A 17160-nucleotide genomic window follows, 5' to 3' on the forward strand; every position below is an offset into this window, starting at 1 on the left:
CAGTTTCTCCTGACTACTCTCGTTTTTCTCACAAGCCGGGGTGGGGGGAAGGTGGTGGAGGACACTCAGCCTGAGATTTATCCTGATGGCCATTAAAGGAAACAGAAGTGGCGGCAAGAGTCCCTTCTGTACCTGGCCACTGTCTCATCCCCCACCACCTCCGGGTCTCCCGGAGAAAGGCCACGTATACACAGCTGATCAAGACGGGGTGCTTGAGGCAGAGCAGAGGCAGACCCATCTGCATTCTGCAGCCACACCCTGGCTTGGCGAGTCAGCTGCATACTAACTGCAGGAGTTAGGGCTCATGTGTAGGGCGGGGGAGGGCAGGGGCTAGAGATGCGATCCGAGATAGTGCCAGGGCTGCGGGCTGGCGGTTCTGCCTGCCTCCCACTCCTCCTCCTCCTCGGTCGCTGCAGCTGGCCCTGCTTCTGAGGGAGTGTCCTCGGGAGAGGGACAGAAGTGGCCCTGGGCCGGGGTGCCAGGAGTAACAGTTTCTGCACCAGGGACATAAATACTGGGAGGCAACAGCTGAGACTAGGGGCTGGGGCAGCCATCCTAAGTGGGCACTCTCTTAAGTACTGAAGAAGAGACTTCTTGGGGGTCTACCCAGCTCACCACTCTTTGAGAGTGCCTTCTTCGAGAATGTCCGACTCTCGGGAGTGGGTGACTAGAACGCGTGTCTGGGTTACCACAGCTGATTGGCTAAAGCGTAAGCGTCGGAGCCACCTGAGCCAGTCAGATGGTCTCTGTAGAACCAAGGAAGGGGAAAGAAACCCCGGGCAGTATTGCAGCGGAGCCATGGGCATCAGTCTAGAAGCCCACAAACTCTCATGACTGAGGTCCTCAGAGCTGCCCTGCAAGTTCCAGCCCTGAGAGAATGCTCCTGCTAATTCTATGAGGTAAGCCAGTATCCTTCCCATAAAAACTTCCTTCCTCTCATTCTTTCTGGTTCTCACCTGGGGCTGATTTTGACCCTAGAGGACATTTGCCAATGTCTGGAGACATTCTGGGTTGTCATAACTGGGAAGGAGGTGGGTATTACTGGCATATACTGGGTGGAAGCCAGGGATACTGCTCAAAAGACAGCCCTACCATACAGGTGTGCTGTTTTGAAGGGACACATGCACCCCAATGTTTATAGCACCACTATCCACAATAGCCAAAGTATGGAAAGAGCCCAAATGTCCATCAACAGATGAATGGATAAAGAAGACATGGTGTAAAGACACACACACACACACACACACACACACACACACACACACGCTGGAGTATTACTCGGCAATCAAAAAGAATGAAATCTTGCCATTTGCAACTACGTGGATGGAACTAGAGGGTATTATGCTAAGCAAAATTAGTCAGAGAAAGACAAATATCATATGACTTCACTCACATGAGGACTTTAAGACACAGAACAGATGAACACAAGGGAAGAAAGGCAAAAATAATATAAAAACAGGGAGGGGGACAAAACAGAAGAGACTCTTAAATATGGAGAACAAACAGAGGGTTACTGGAGGGGTTGTGGGAGGGGGGATGGGCTAAATGGGTAAGGGGCAGTAAGGAATCTACTCTTGAAATCATTGTTGCACTATATGCTAATTTGGATGTATATTAAAGAAAAAAAAAAAAAAAGACAGCCCTACCACAGAAAATTAGCTGGCTCAAAATGCTAATAGTGCAAGGTGAGAAACTCAGCTTGACCGAGATCATTTTTGTTGCAACCTAAGAAGACATAACTCACTCTGATCGATGGTCAGTCCTGGCATCATTAATGAGTGGGCCAGCATCCAGACACCTACGTTTGCTAACATAATGTAATGTGAAGTGCACAGCATCACCAGAGATGTATCCTCACTGAAATGTTTAGCTTAGACTATCAGGCCTTCAGATGAAACTTGCAGTTTACAGGAAATTAGAGGCTAGAGTAAAGAACTAAAGTACGCATGACGAGGCAGCCAGACAAATCCAGACGGGGGGGCATTCTGTGGGGCACCTGGCCCTGTTTCTTCAGTGAGTTAGCATCATATAAAAAGCGATGGACTAGGCTAGGTAATAAAGGGAAGGGACATAGTGGATCCAACATGTGCTCTTAGATCAGATACCGTCTGGGAAAAACACTTGTAAAGGACATTTTGGGGTCAACCTGGGAAATCTGAATATGGTTCCAGTATTAGAGGAAATGAGATTTTATTGAAATAGGAAGGTAGAGATTGTTGTCTGAAATAAGGATAGAAAAAGATCCAGAAGGCCATGCACTAAGGTTTTGACGCTGGTAGTCTCCGAGAGTTGGGAATATGGGGTTTAAAGTTTTTTTGCCTGTTTACAATTTCAAATCTTCTACAATGTACATATACTTTTTCTATAATCTGAAAAGGTTATTACAAGTAACTAATACATTTTTAAACTTAAGCCAGGGATAGGTAAGTTGTGGGCTGTCTGATAGCAAGTTTTTCTTTACCTAGGAAGGGTGGGCATTCATCAGCGACCACAAAAGATGTCAGCAACATGAGGGACCCTTACCAAAGATGTTCAGAATAAAAGGCTAGAGAGAGGCAATTTTGTGGTTCCCAATCAAAAAGGGAACCAAAGATCTGGACTCATGGTGTTCCAGGAAATACAACTGTGTGTGCACGCCCTGTACAACACATGTACATAAGCAGAAGATGAAGCAACGATGAATCAGTCAGTATGACGGGGGGGGGGGGGGTGGGTAGTGAAGGGAAGAAGGACAGTCATCTCTGTAATAAAACAGGGCAGAGAAGCTCTATAGTCACTTATTTAAGAGAACAGATTCCAGTGGCTTTCAGTGGAAGCAGGGCACAAGCAGCTGCCACTGAAGTGATGTTCTGAAATATGAAATTATCTAAATTGTTAAGCGGGTATCTAGCTCATACAGCGTATTTGCAGAATGGGGTCTTAAGGGGTGCAGGATGCCGTGATGTCAACGTTTCATGCATTCACTCAACCCAGCAGCAAACAGCTGGAGAGGGAAGCAGGAAGTCAAGGAACACTTCTCCCGGCAAACCCAGTCCGGACCGTCTCTCCTCACGCTGTGCTCCTTCTCCAAGATCAGGAGATAGACTCCGATGAGGAGGAAAGCACCTACTGTGTGATTCAGGGACGGACAGACTGAGAGCTCATCTGCGTGTGTGTCTGCGTTTGTGACTCCCGTGAACTGCTGCGGTTTTTTCGTCCGCCACAGGAGCAAATGGCCACCTCAGCTTCCCCTCTCCTCCTGCTGCTCCTCCAGGTTCCAGAACACCCTGTAATTTACAGCCTGTCGCCCAGAGGCTCTGTGGAAAACATTTCAGGGCCCTGCGAGACGTGCGCTTCATCTGCCAAACTTTTTGTCTTTTCCCCCAAGTGTGGGCCACAGCTAAAGCCTTAGCCAATTAAAGGGTGTGTTTTGCACTTAGAATTGATGAACAGCACGCCTTTCAGGGCCCCGGAATCCTGAGGGAGCTTGCAAGGTGCGGAGAAGCAGCCGTCCCAACCTAGCCCCCCTCAGGACTGACCTCAGGGACCGGCCACAGCTTAACTCCCATGAGGAAGTCTGTCTCTCAGCGTCTAACTTGAATGCTCTTGAAAAAGAAAACAACACCTGCCACGTTTAAATGTGTTCAATACCGAGCTCCATTTCTGGAACATCGTCCAACTAAAAACAAGTGGCTGTTATCATGTTCTAAACGTAATTCCCCATCAGTTGTTTTGTACTCCTGGAGTCTGCATCTCTTTTCAACATGGGATTACAAATTAATATTTTACCTTCATAAGTTGCTCAGGATGATGACATTATACACGTTTTATACCTCCCATTTAGTCCTATAAATTAAATAGTATACTGCCTACTTACACTTAGCTTCTGGTCTCCTGTGACTGTTTAGACCCTTTTCTGTTGTATTTAAGTTAATTAATACTAATTCTATGCGCCCAGCACACAACGTCCTTTAGAAAAACATAAAAACGTCCCTGCCTGTGAGAGTCTTTTACATAAAACATCCAGAGTTCGAATATAATAAAAGTATATGATGAGGTATGAACCAGAATCTGGTTTGAACGCGGGACTCACTTCATTCATTTATTGATCCATCCACGCACTCACTCACTCACGCCACACATATTTACATGCTTAGTATGTGCCAAAGCTGCACCAGAGCGACAGCCACTGCTGGCCAGCTTCGCCAACAACTATTCCCGGCCCCTATCCCTTGCTCACTTCTCTCTCACTGTAGAGGCTAGGAGAGAAAAAAATTACTTTCTTAGCCTCCTTTACATCTCGGGGAGGCTCAGTTCTAGCCAATGACCTATAAAGGGAAAGTCTACTGAGGAATCTTCTGACAAGGACACAATCTTCTGAGGTAAAGAGTCTCTTGCCCCATTTTCCTGCCGTGAATGAGGAGGTGATGCCTGGAGCTGGGGCAGGCAACTTACGACCTTGAGGTGACAAGCGTGAGGCCGAAACATCAACACTGAGGACGGCAAAACAAAAAGACAGTTCTGGTCCTCGATGACACCACAGAGCAGATACCACCGTCCGTAACCATGGACCTCTGACTTCTTATGTGAGAACAAAACTAATCTCCATGAGTTTTTAAGGCACTGCTGATTGGGTATTCCCACATCTGCAGCCAAAAGCATGTGTGACTTACAGTTGGGTACACAGCGCTCAACAATGGAGATGAATGATTGCAAATGTACTGTGTGTGACCACAGAGAATCACAGGGCGTAGGCGAACCTCGGCTGGATTAGGCACGGATGGCTCAGTGATGAAAACAATGAGCCCTAAGTGACAAAGGCCAGGAGAAGAGCATTAGGCAGGCAGAACGGTCTCTTTGAAGGGAACAAGAAGATGGTATGTTTGCAGAACTAAGAGAAGTCCTGTAGGGCATATGTGTAGGGTAAGAGTCGAGGGGAGCAGGGGCCAGAGCCTCCTGGGCCTCGTGGCTCTGACAAGGATATGCTGCTTTGCTGCGTGAACAATGAACGGGAAACCTCTGCACAGCTGTAAGCGGGAGCTTATGTGATACACCATTTCCCCCCAAAAGTATCCCTCGGTGAGGGATGGGGCTGGAGACGGTGGAGGATGGGGAGAGGGAGAGGGTATGGCTATAAAAGGGCAACAAGAGGGATGGTTGCCATGATGTAAATATCATGTGCCTTGACTGTATCAATGTCAACATCCCAGTTGTGCTGCTATGCTACCATTTTCCAAGATGTCACTCTCAGGGGGACCTGGGTAACCAAGGACCTCTCTATTATTTCTTATAACTGCAGGAGAGTCTACAGTGATCTCAAAATAAAAGGTCCTGACACTGCATAGGATTCTCCCTCTCCCTCTCTCTCTGCCCCTTCCCAGCTTGCATGCATGCACACGCTCTCTCAAAAATAAATAAACATAAAAAAAAAAGTCTAATGAGAAAAAGCGTCTCTGGGTTTCAACATGGAGAGTGGACAAGAGGGGGAAATGGTGGGAGAGGGAAACCAATTATGAAGGCACTCCCAGTCATCCAGAAAGCTGAGCCTTGGATAGGGAGGTGGGACGAGAGGGGTGAACTGATTGGAGAACTATCTGGAAGGTACTACGGACCGGCTCACTGATGGATCGTGTGTGGGCAGTGAAGAAGAGGAAACAGTGCAGAATGACTCCCAGGCTCCTGCCTAGAGCAGGCAGATAGATTCTGACGTGCTTTTTTAGTGTTTTACGTTTTTTTTTTTGAGAGAGAGAGAGAGACACAGAGTGTGAATTGGGAAGGGGCAGAAAGAGAGGGAAACACAGAATCTGAAGCAGGCTCCAGGCTGTCAGCACAGAGCCCAATGTTGGGCTCAAACTCACGAGCTGTGAGATCATGATCCGAGCCAAAGTCAGATGTTTAACCAACCTGGCGCTGAGCCATCAGGTGCCCCGGGTTCTGATTTTTTTTTTTTTTTTTTAATGGAGATGGGACACAAAACAAGGGAGCAGGTTCCACGGTGGGGGGAGGGGAACGGGGGGGGAGGTGGAGGCGGGGATGGCCATCTTGTGACTGGGCAGTGTAAGGACCCAAAGAACTATCCAGGTAGAGATTTCTGAGTGGGCATCTAGAAACGCAATCCTCTGAAAACAGAACTAAAGGGGTATTTCCCTTCCCCGAGTCCACTGCATTCCTTCTAGGAAAACATGAGTGAGTAAGAAACCGCTGCCCACTGCTGCCGTATCACACTTTCAGTCCTTCTCCCTCTACTCACTTACTTGCTCTCCAAGATGCTTGTTGGTGAACACCTGACGTCCGAGGTGCCATGTCTGGTTACCAGCTGTGGCCACTGCTGAAGTCTGTGCCCATGTTCAGCGGGGCCCCCTCCTTCTCCTGACTCCCCTCACTTCCTGCGTCTGGCACAGAACTCAACTCTACCTCCTGTCTCTGCACGGGGCCAGTGCCTGCTTTCTAGAAGCAGACCTGACACTCGTCCTAGCTCTGTTCTGCCTGCAGCTGGTGTGGGGCCGGCCAGCTCTCTCTGCTCTCCGAGCAGAGGCGTCCCTGGGTTTACACCGAGGGCTGCGGGCAGGAGACTTCACTTTGGCCTCCGTGTAAGATGCTTGCCAGCGAATGAGGTGGTGTGCGGGGAAGACAGGAAAGAGGTTCGAAAGCTGGCAAAGGAAGAAAAACTGACACATTGAAAATTACCCTTGAAAACCCTCTAGGAAGGTGCCATATGAGAAACAGACTCTCAATATGTTTTCCTTCCTGAGTTGGAAGAGATCATCACTGACAAAGTAGCTTACTTTCATAAGGATCCATGTTGCAGAAACCAACTTCCTATGTCTTTAAATCCTGAATCACGTTCAGTGTGGTCAGAGGCACAGTCTATCGGAGGCCCCTGGACACTGCTGTTGCCACAGGGACATGCTCGTCCTCGGCTTATTCCAGGGCTGCTGGGAACTGCACACGCTGGTTGATATTCTTACTCTTTCTCTCTCATTTTCTCACTCAATGTATACTTGGCAGGTGTCCCACTGTTCAAAACCCTGAAGGAGAGGATGGACGAAAGGCCCCCTGAACCCCTCTCAATTTAGGATCTAATCTTCTAAATCTTTTTTCTGTGTATTTATACACATATACACATAATGTTTTGCATAAATAACGAGTAAGGCTATTCATATTATGCAACTTAGTATTTTCACTGAATGATAAAATCCTGGTGATTTTCTTCCCCCCACATCAGATAATAGAGCTATTTGTGTAAGCATCTGCCATTGCTGAACATTTTTTTAGCTGTGTTGGGTTTCTGCTATTACAAACATGACTACAAATAAACATTCTATGTACATGTAATTTTGCATATTTATGTGACTATTTCTAGAAAATAAACAAATAGATTTGGAATTGCTAGATCAAGAGTACGTATGATTGAAATTTTAAAAACTGCTGAATTGCCCTCCAAAAGTGTTTATTCCCAACCACAGTGTATATTTCCATTTTGCCATTCTGACGGATAAAAAGGGGTATCTGAATTTTTGTTCCTTTGATACGACAGAGATTAAATACCTTTTCTTTGCAACTGTTTATTGGCAATTTCTATTTTTTTTTCCCCTTTGGGATATTTTGTTTATATGTAAAAATGTTTTTCCATTGGGCTGTTTGTATGTTTCTTATAGATCTTAGGAACTCTTATTAATGATATTAATCTTTTATGGCAAATATTTCCGGTAGTCTAACGCTGGTCTTTTATTTGTATATGGTGTTTTTAATTCAAAACAAAAAATTTTTAAGGCTACATTGTGGGTACTCAGTCTTCTTAGGTAGGCCCTCTCTGCCTCAAAAGTATATTTTCAGAAATTCGTTTATGTTTTTTTTCTGATATTATAATTTTTATTTCTGGAACTTTTGTGAACTTATGAGACAGGGCTTTGACTTTACCTTTTTATCAAATGTCTCTGTGACAACTACCTCAGGGCCAGTTACTGATTATTCCTTTGTTTTCCCACTGATCAAAATACCACCTTTGGAATACATCAAACTCCTTTATACACACATCTGTTTCCAGACCTGTTCTTCTCCATTGATCGTTTTGTCAATTTCAGCCCACTTTTTAATTACTTTTTAATTTCAGGATCACACTTTGTAATTACTCTAGTAGGTTCTGATGTCTGGAAGGACCCACCCACCACAGCCCACCATTACTACCATTATTATCACCTGCAATAATTTACTTGGCTATTCTTTTTTTCAAACGCTTATTTATTTTTGAGAGAGACAGAGACAGAGACAGAGAGAGGTAGGGTGGACGCTCGCGTGAGCTAAGGAGGGGCAGAGAGAAAGGGAGAGACAGAATCCCAAGCTGTCAGCACAGAGTCAAATTTAGAACTCGAACTCATGAACTGTGAGACCTGAGCTGAAATCAAGAGTCTGATGCTTAACGGACTGAACCACCCAGGTGCCCCTATTTAGCTATTCTTAAGCTTTGCTTCTTCTACATACACTTTATAAAAATGGATCAAATCTCATTGAAAAAAAAATCTGTGACTTAAGTGGGTTTGTGTTGAATTTATAATTTGGGGACAGGTGACATCTTAACAGTATCGAGGCTTCCCATCCAGGAACACAGAATTTCCCTTCATTTACTCAACTCTTCTTTGATACTTGTATGTAGAGATTTACAGTTTTCTTAATTAGACTTTGCCCATTTCTTGTTAGGTTTATTTCTAGGTATTATAAATTGTGTTGCTTTGTGAGCGGTACATTTGTCTATTATATCTTATGATCGGCTCCTGCTCTTCTGTAGGAAAGCTATTGGTTTTGATTAGGAAATACTGACCCTGAGTGTAGATGCCTTAATGAGTTCTTCATTAATCCCAACAGTATTTAGTTGAGATATTTTTAGAGATATATTTAGAGAATATTAATGGCTGTAAAGATTACATTTTTGTATATTTCCTTTTAATATTAATACTTTCTATTTGTTCTTCTTGTCTGATTCCATTGTCTACAGTTGCCAGCACTATGTGAGACTAACAATAACACTTGTTACTAACTTCAGAGAGAACAATTTGAAAATTTTACTGTTAAGTATGACGCTCGCTTTAAACATCTGAGACAAAAAGTCTATTAAGATAAGGAGGTTTCCTTTTATTTTCTACCTCACTAAGTCTTATCAGAAGTAAGCTTGGAATTTAATCAACTTATTTTCAATGTGTTAAAATAAATTATAATTCAATCTTTAAATAAAATCAGTCCTCCTTTGGTCACAGAAAACTTTAATGACCATATACTCTATTTCACGAAGACAGTATAACCATGTCAGAGACCTGTGATGCCATTAGAGTTGGTATATGTTTAAGATGTAAAAGCTGAAATATTTTTGGGGGAGCGCATCAAAACAAATCACATATTTATGCTATTGGTAATTTAATGTGAATCCCTCACCTTGAAATCATCAGGAATGAGGAGTTTTGATGTTCGTAGAAAATTCAAGATATATCTGAACATCTGTCCATCTCTGTCAATGAAATAATGCTGTTTGAGACTGTCCAAAACAATGGGCTCTGTGCCATCAAAAAGTCTTCCGATTCTGTGGTAGAAAAGAGGGAACAGTGAAAACAATTAGAATCAATTGTTTGGCCACTAAAACTAAGAGCTCCCGTTTTGTGTCACTGTCAAAGGTAGCAGTTTCAAAGATGGCAGTCAGGAAAAATCACCCGTTATGTAGTTATGGTTCTCTGAGAGGTGCTGGTCCTTGCTTGATAAATATTTCAGGACCAGACAATTCAAAATAGTTTCAGGCTTTCTCAAGTAAATCCTTTTATTCACTGTCTGTTACCTGTAAAGAAAATGTCCCTGACATGGTGATTATGGCTAAGTGCTGTCACTGTGATGGAACAGCATGTCTTTCCCCTAGGTTACTTAAAACCACCTTCTCGGCTACTTTTAAAAAATGTCATTGCTCCAAAGTGTCTTTTAAACAGATTCTACGAGGAAAGCAATTTTGTTTTTAAGAAACCTGTTTTCTGAGCTTTCCCCACCCACAAATCACAAACTCTCCAAAAAGAAAGCAACGCCTATATGTGAACACCTACATTGTAGAAAGGAATCATAGAAAAATCACTCATCCAGGAGAATATGTTTTCCATTAACAATATACAGTCTAGTTTCTTAAGTCTCAGCAAAAATCATTTGTAACAGCCAGGCATCATTATAAAAAATAAATAGTTGACCATCCCCCAAATATGACCTAGTTCTGGAACATGAGTGGCTATGGGTAATTTTTAAACACAGGAATCCACGATATATTTCCCCCATTTACAGAGTTAACATATGAACACTGTGCTACAGTTAAAACAGTCTGCATCCATTCATTATCATTTATCCCTTTAAGGATGGCTGAATCTACATACTTTGGTATATATTCAGTTAGTAGAAAGTGGCCACATCTGGACCATGAACAAGTAGATGGCTGGCTAATGATAAACAAATATCCTGTATCAGAAAATAGAACTTACACACTAGAAATCACTTCCTTGACCAATAGGTGCATTGTGCTTTTCATTAACAGTGTAGGCAGGCAAATGGCTCCAGTTTTTAATGAAAAGCTTTTTTGGAACTCCAACTCTACCTCTGATTTGGAATATCATCTTACTGCTTTGAAGACAATTTTGAAATCATAAATTTTCTAATCTTACGCTGAAATGTGACAGGGTGAATCAATAATTTCACCCCTCCTACAGTACAACAAACCAATCAACAAATGGAAAAGCTGTTCCCCCTCCCTCCCAAAAAAGAAAGCTCGGGAATTCGTTTCAATACAAATCTTTTAAAGATAATTAGAAAACTCATGTCCTAGCTGGAGGTAGTAAGTACAAAGAAGAAAGCAACTAATCACACTCAGGTCGTATTTCTAAAACTCACTATATTTTTCTCAGCTAATGTTTTTGTCCAACTTTCCATGAATAGAGGGTGATTCACAATTTCTTCCTTCCACAATTTTATCCAGGGCGTGGATCGCAAGCATCCCAGGGCTCTGACTGCATGCAACCTTGTCCTTCATTTCCCATTAACACGTCAATCAAACAGGCTACATAAAGAGGCACTGAAACTCAAATATACTTAGTCGATTTTTTTATAGTGTTTCTGGGACAGTTTGGTGTAGGATGGGAATGAACGAAACTTGCTTGCTTATTATCAGAAGATTTATTCTTTATTGTTAACGTGATAAATTTACAGTTGACAAGGGGAAGAAAAGGGAGTTATATTTATTAACTGCTGTCCAGGTAGCTTGCACTATCCTTAGCACTTTATGTAATGAATCCATTATCCTCCTTTTACAGATGAAGAAATCGACTCAAAATGATGAGTAACTGGCCCAACTAGTTAAGTAGCATTGGGGGATTTGTACACTGTCTGTTTGATCTTAAAGGGGCCTCCCTACAATGACTGGAATGAAAAGAATTACCACTATCGAAGGAAAGCTTTTAGTCTAGAGTTTTTATTTTCTATCTTGTTTGTTCAGCAAGAGCTTTGCAATGAAATCTAAGTGTGTATATTATTTTTGTGGCCTGAAATATATTAGTATCAATGGCTGCAAGCCACTTTAGTAAGAAATGAAAAGTTAATATTTTATTCTTAAGTAAATCCTATGCTTTTTTTTTTTTCTTAAGTGTTCATTTTCAAAATCTAGACCTGGATGTACCCTGGCACAGAATGTGTAATCTGTAAGTCTCCACCAAGTGAATGAGTAAAAGGAAGAACAGAGTGGTGAGGGGAATTTGGCTCGGTCCTTTAATAACTGTAATCTGCCTGTATCGACTTCTCTGTGTCTCCATTTCTCTTATAAAATGTCTGTTTCTTTTATAAAATTGCCCCTTTTCTCGGGGTTGATGAGAAAATCAAGTGGAGTTATGGCCCACTCAAAAAGAACTCACCAAGAGAAGGTATCCTAAACCAGCAAACAAAAATTTCTACGAAAGCAGATCGCGGAAGACAGCAGGTGCTACAAGGCACAGGATTCGCGGAGCCAAAGAACCAATCCGGGCTGAAAGGTCTCGTTATAGACCTTAGCCAGGTGGGAGAGAGGCGCCATCCAAAAAAAAGGCTTTTAGGTTGTAAAAACCCGCCACCTCTGGCAGATACAGAAAACTGGACACAGGTGCGATCAGAAGCACCTTCGCATTGGACGTGGCCGAAACAGGAGACGCAAAGGAAAGAGCTGGAGGGAAATCTGAACAGTGGCCCAGTGTAGTCTAGGGAGGTGGCCGCGGCCCCTGGGCGACGCAGTGGGAAAAGCAGGGTCTCCAGGCCTAATTACTCAAGACGGAAAAAGGGTGAAAGCGGAGGAGGGAGGGCTGGCCTCCACCAGGCGGGTGAGAGCGCCCCCAGCAGGCCGGTGGAACATATGGCGGCCCAGTGGCCCAGAAACTTGGCCGCCAGCTGGCGCTGGACCCGGGAAGGTGCGCATGGCGGACCCGGAAGAGGGAAGGGAGAGGCCCGAAGACGGTAGTAAAGCCCGCCCGGCCCCGCTTATGGCACAAGCCGTGTGGTCTGGGAGCGAGCTGAGAGGGAAGGGGCTGTGGAGAGCAGGGGCAGGTTTGTGGCCTGGAAGAGGCCCTGAGCCACGCCAAGGCACATTCCTGTCTGAGGAGCAAGGCCTCTCCGATAAGAGAGTCCCGTAGGTGATGCACCAAATGTTAGGAGTAGTAAAGGGCAACGTTATACTGTTGACTTTTGCTAACTTTGAAAGGAAGCACGTTCTGAGTTGTGAAAACAATGTGGAAGGGCAGGGCGGTGCCAGGGATCATAAAATGGCGTCCCCGGGTCGGGTTTGAATGTGCGGTGGAAAAGCATTGTTTGGCTAAGCAAATGAGGGGGAAATCGGCACAGGCTGTATTTCTTGTGGACGTATGAATGGAGTTACAAATCAAACTGCACTGATTTGTAAACTCTGGTGCCTGAAAACTATGTGGAACTGATTACAGTTTACTAACCTTAGAGAACATTCCTGTTTTCCAACTGACCAAGACCAAGTTGGCTCCAGGTGATGTATGGCCGCCGTGTGTGTGTGTGTGTGTGTGTGTGTGTGTGTGTGTGTGTGTGTGTAAAACACCCATTGAACCAAATAGCAATGCAGAGAAAAACTTCCTTCCACAATTGTATTTTTTTACATTTCTGTTTTAACATTTTGTTTTGGACAATTTCAAATGTAGGGCAAAGCAGAGAAAATTATATAACGAACCCCCATATATCCATCCAGCTTCAAAAAGCTATCAATTCTTGATCAAGCTTGTTTCACCTATACTTCTATTGCTCCCTCTCCCCCACCAGAAATTTTATAGTAAATTTCAAACATCCTATCAATTTATCTGTAAATATTTCATTAACTAGTAAGATGATAAAGTTTCACTAAAAATATGCACTAAAATGAAATCTATTTCTCTTGCTTTTTAATATTAACATTCTGTTGATTATTATTTATGGAACCAATAATGTAGGATCCAATCTCCAAGGAAATTAAGCTCCTTTTGGTAAAAAGTCAGTCTGGTTCCCCCGTATGGCTCCCCCTCTCTCTGGAATTAACGAATGGTCGAGCGTATAGGTATAGAGATAAGGCCTAATATACCTGACTTAGTGTGAATCAGTCACTAAGAATTTATTTTTTGTGCATTCATTCATAGGGCCTGGTTTCTTTAATTTACTGTGACTTGGCTCCTTAAGAATTTCCTTTTATTGTTCAGTCATTCAGTTACTCATTTCTTCTACCCGTGTTCACTGAGCTTGACCATGTGAAATATAGGGAAACCAGTGGTAAATAAACCACACATTCTTTCCTTTTGTGGAATGTTAATAGTCTGTGGGGCTGGGAATGCAGATCAAGTGCAGTGTGTCACTGGGGGTGCAGAGTGGGCTATGGGGAGGACACAGGAGGTGCACCCAACTCAAACTTGGGGGAGGCATGGAAGAGAAAGAAAGTTTAGTGGAGACCTGAAGGACGAGCGGAAGTGGGCCAGGTACTGGGGTGGCAGGTAAGGTCAGATAAGAAAGGAGAGAGGGTCAGGGAAGATACAAAGGCTTGAAACTAGAAGAAACCTGGCATGTGATTGCTTTCCACTGGGGCAGAGTCCGACCGACTGAAAAATGAGGCTGGAATGGCAGAGTTAGATCATGAAAAGCTGTATAAGCCAGGTCAAGGAGTTTCAATTCGGTTCTGAGGTTGATGGCGACGGATGTCAAGCTATGCTCTCCAGCAACGTTAAGGAAAAGAGCAAATTTATAAGTAAGACTGAATGAAAGAAACACTACCTGAAGTCACATCTCCTCAAAGATGCAGCTTGGGGCTTATCCAAATCCTTTCTCCTCTGCCTTGCTTTTTGACTCTGTTATTTGCATATAGCAGTGGTTCTGAACCCTGGCTGCACACTGCGATCACCCAAGGAGCTTTTAAAAAATATTGCCAGCTATTCTGATGTAATTTCTGCTTAGAGTTGGGGCCCAGGCATCTCTCCAAGTTGGTCTGATGAACAGCAAAGTTGAGAACCAGTACGAAGGAGGATGAGCAGAGGCTAAAGAGCAACAAGTCAATGTTGTCGACTCAAGAGGCTTCCAGTGAGTCATTCTGTCAATTTGAACTGTCACAGCACCTCTTCTTAAACAGCCAACCACCCTTTTAGAAGGGAAAGATCTCTTGGGGCGCCTGGGTGGCTCAGTCGGTTAAGCGTCCGACTTCAGCTCAGGTCATGATCTCGGGGTTTGTGAGTCTGAGCCCTGGGTCGGGCTCTATACTGACAGCTCAGAGCCTGGAGCCTGCTTTGGATTCTATGTCTCCTTCTCTCTCTGCCCCTCCCCCACTTATGCTCTGTCTCTATCAAAAATAAATAAATGTAAAAAAAAAAAAAAAAAAGTGAAAGATCTCCAGGGTGACCTAGATCAACATCCCATTTTACAAATGGAGAAACAGAGTCTCAAATACATTAATGCTCAAGGATGCACAGCTGGCTAGACCCAGAGCCGAACCCACCATACTGTCCCTGGGGTAATAGGCAGAGGTCACATCCAAGCCTGTGGAGGACAGCTGCTCTAGTGGTAGTTACTATTTATTGAATTGTACTATGTGCCAAAGAGTGAGCTTGCTGTTTTACGGGCTTTATCTCATTTGATTTTACAATGATCCTATGAGATAGCCATAGTATTCTCATTTCACAGATGAGGAATCTGAAGCTCAGAATGGTGGTCACTTGGCTTAAGTTACAACCTAGGTCTGATTCTAAAGTCTGTGTTCTCGACCACTAAATTATAATGCCTTTCCATGTGTAATTTCAAATAAACAAACAAAATGACAATAACTCAACCACTTTCCTTGAGAAATGCATAATTTTTTATAGTTCAATGCTTTGCTCATGCTGCATGTTATTCCAAGAAAATTTGGTGATTATCAACTTTGCAGAGACGCTAATTTATTTAGTAGCCATGCTGCAAAAAGTTGAGGCTCAGGGGCTTGGTGTAGACCTACGGAGTGGGTACCTTAAACTCAATCGAACCAAATCACAACACTGCAAGGCTTCAGAGATGACGTCCAAACTCATGTATGACACGAGGGGGCATTCAAAGGGATGGGAAAGTGAGGATTCTTAGGACAATGGAAACTTGTAGGAAGAAGAATTACGCCTGAGGTTCCAACTTCACTCAGCTTGCAACTCTTGTGTTCCCTTATGTGCTGTGTGTCCCTGCATCTAATTCCGACACACCCCTGCGGGATTTGTCATTTTACAGCTAAGGAGGGGGTTCCAGCCCTTCCAAGGCTCCACACAGCCAATCCTCCTCGTGCCGCCTGGTGAACATCATGTCACATCAAGCACCAGGGCATGTAATGCGACACCGGGCCCTGCTTTACCAGAGGCGAGCGGACTAATCCCTTCTACTCTCTGGACCCAGAACACACATGGTAATTACACAGACAGGGAGGCGGTAAAAGCATTCCTCTGCAGTGGCGGTGGGTCAGCTTGCCCAGGGAGGGTGGAGGAGACCCCACCCGGGGCTGAGAACAAAGCGCCGAAGACAGACCAAGGGGTAAAGCTGGTGCGAAAAGGGCAGGACAGAGGTTGTTGGGCGATTTCACCCACTAAGCTCCCCCCTCCGCCAAGAAATGCCTTTTTTTCCTCCACTCCTGGGCTTCCAAGCCATGGAAAATATGGTTTGGGCTTGAGGAAAAGATTTCATTTGGTTTCTGGTCCAGATTTATTTTGCTGGGTAAGAGATTCAGAGGCAACTTGCAAATTACCCCTTTTAGCATGGGGGGTGGGGGTGGGGGGGTGGTATTTTTAAATGATAACAGTGATGCCTACTCATTGTTGAAAACCGGAAAAGAGTAGAGGACGAAGAAGCAGCAAAACAGAAAAACAATCTGCCACTAGTCTACCAATTCGTAGGCCGTTACTTTTTAAAAACTTGATTTAAAGACTATTTTTCTTTGAGTGATTTTGTTTCCAGAAGCACTTGTACCTGCATACTTTTTTATGTCTACTATTCCAGGTTAGTCTGTTATGTTAGTAGGTAGTGTCTAACTACTCCAAGTTACATTCCCAACCAAGTTTCTGTCCCAATACTTGAAAACAAAGGAAGACGGCAAATGTGGTGGAGGGCTGGGTGAGGGTGTGTGTGTTTGTGCGCACGCGATCCTGAGTGTATGGGTGCGTCACTGCAGGTGAAACCGAGACTCAGGACAGCAGAGGGGGAAGGGCACATGGAGAGAGGGGCTGGCACTGCAACCAATGAGGCCTCTTCCTCTCTTTTGCTGAGATGGGAAAGCAGGGAAACAATGGTGCAAGGGAAGAGACATGCTAGGTTGATATCTGACATCTGGACCCTTGGGAGTTCAATACCGTATTCTCTATATAGGTAGATATAGATATAGATATAGATATATAGATACAGATAATTATATACATATAGATACTTAAAATTTTTTTTTAAGTTTATTTATTTTAAAGACAGAGAAAGAGAGAGAGACAGGGGAAGGGGCAGAGACAGAGGGACAGAGAAAATCCCAAGCAGGCTCCCCACTGTCAGCACATAGCCTGATGTGGGGCTCGATTTCACAAAGGGTAGAGATCGTGGCCTGACTCAAAGTCTGCTTAACTGACCGAGCCACCCAGGTGCTCTTTTTTGGATACATTTTTAAATGTCCATTAAAAAAAA

The 17160-nt window shown here is 43.9% G+C and overlaps 1 protein-coding gene across 6 annotated transcripts in view; it reads right to left on the minus strand.

The window, feature by feature from the left end:
• Positions 1 to 17160, minus strand: part of KCTD1 (potassium channel tetramerization domain containing 1) — a 188391-nt gene that overhangs the window by 12305 nt on the left and 158926 nt on the right. For 5 of the 6 annotated variants that reach the window (XM_019815100.3, XM_023241846.2, XM_019815099.3 and 2 more), the window contains exon 3: positions 9406 to 9550. The exons of the other annotated variant lie outside the window; for it this stretch is intronic. In XM_019815100.3, the coding sequence (XP_019670659.1) occupies positions 9406 to 9550 (145 nt within the window). The remainder of the gene's footprint in view (positions 1 to 9405; positions 9551 to 17160) is intronic. 6 annotated transcript variants of the gene reach the window in all.

The sequence above is a fragment of the Felis catus genome, chromosome D3 (genome assembly GCF_018350175.1).
Source record: "Felis catus isolate Fca126 chromosome D3, F.catus_Fca126_mat1.0, whole genome shotgun sequence".
NCBI classification, from domain to species: domain Eukaryota; kingdom Metazoa; phylum Chordata; class Mammalia; order Carnivora; family Felidae; genus Felis; species Felis catus.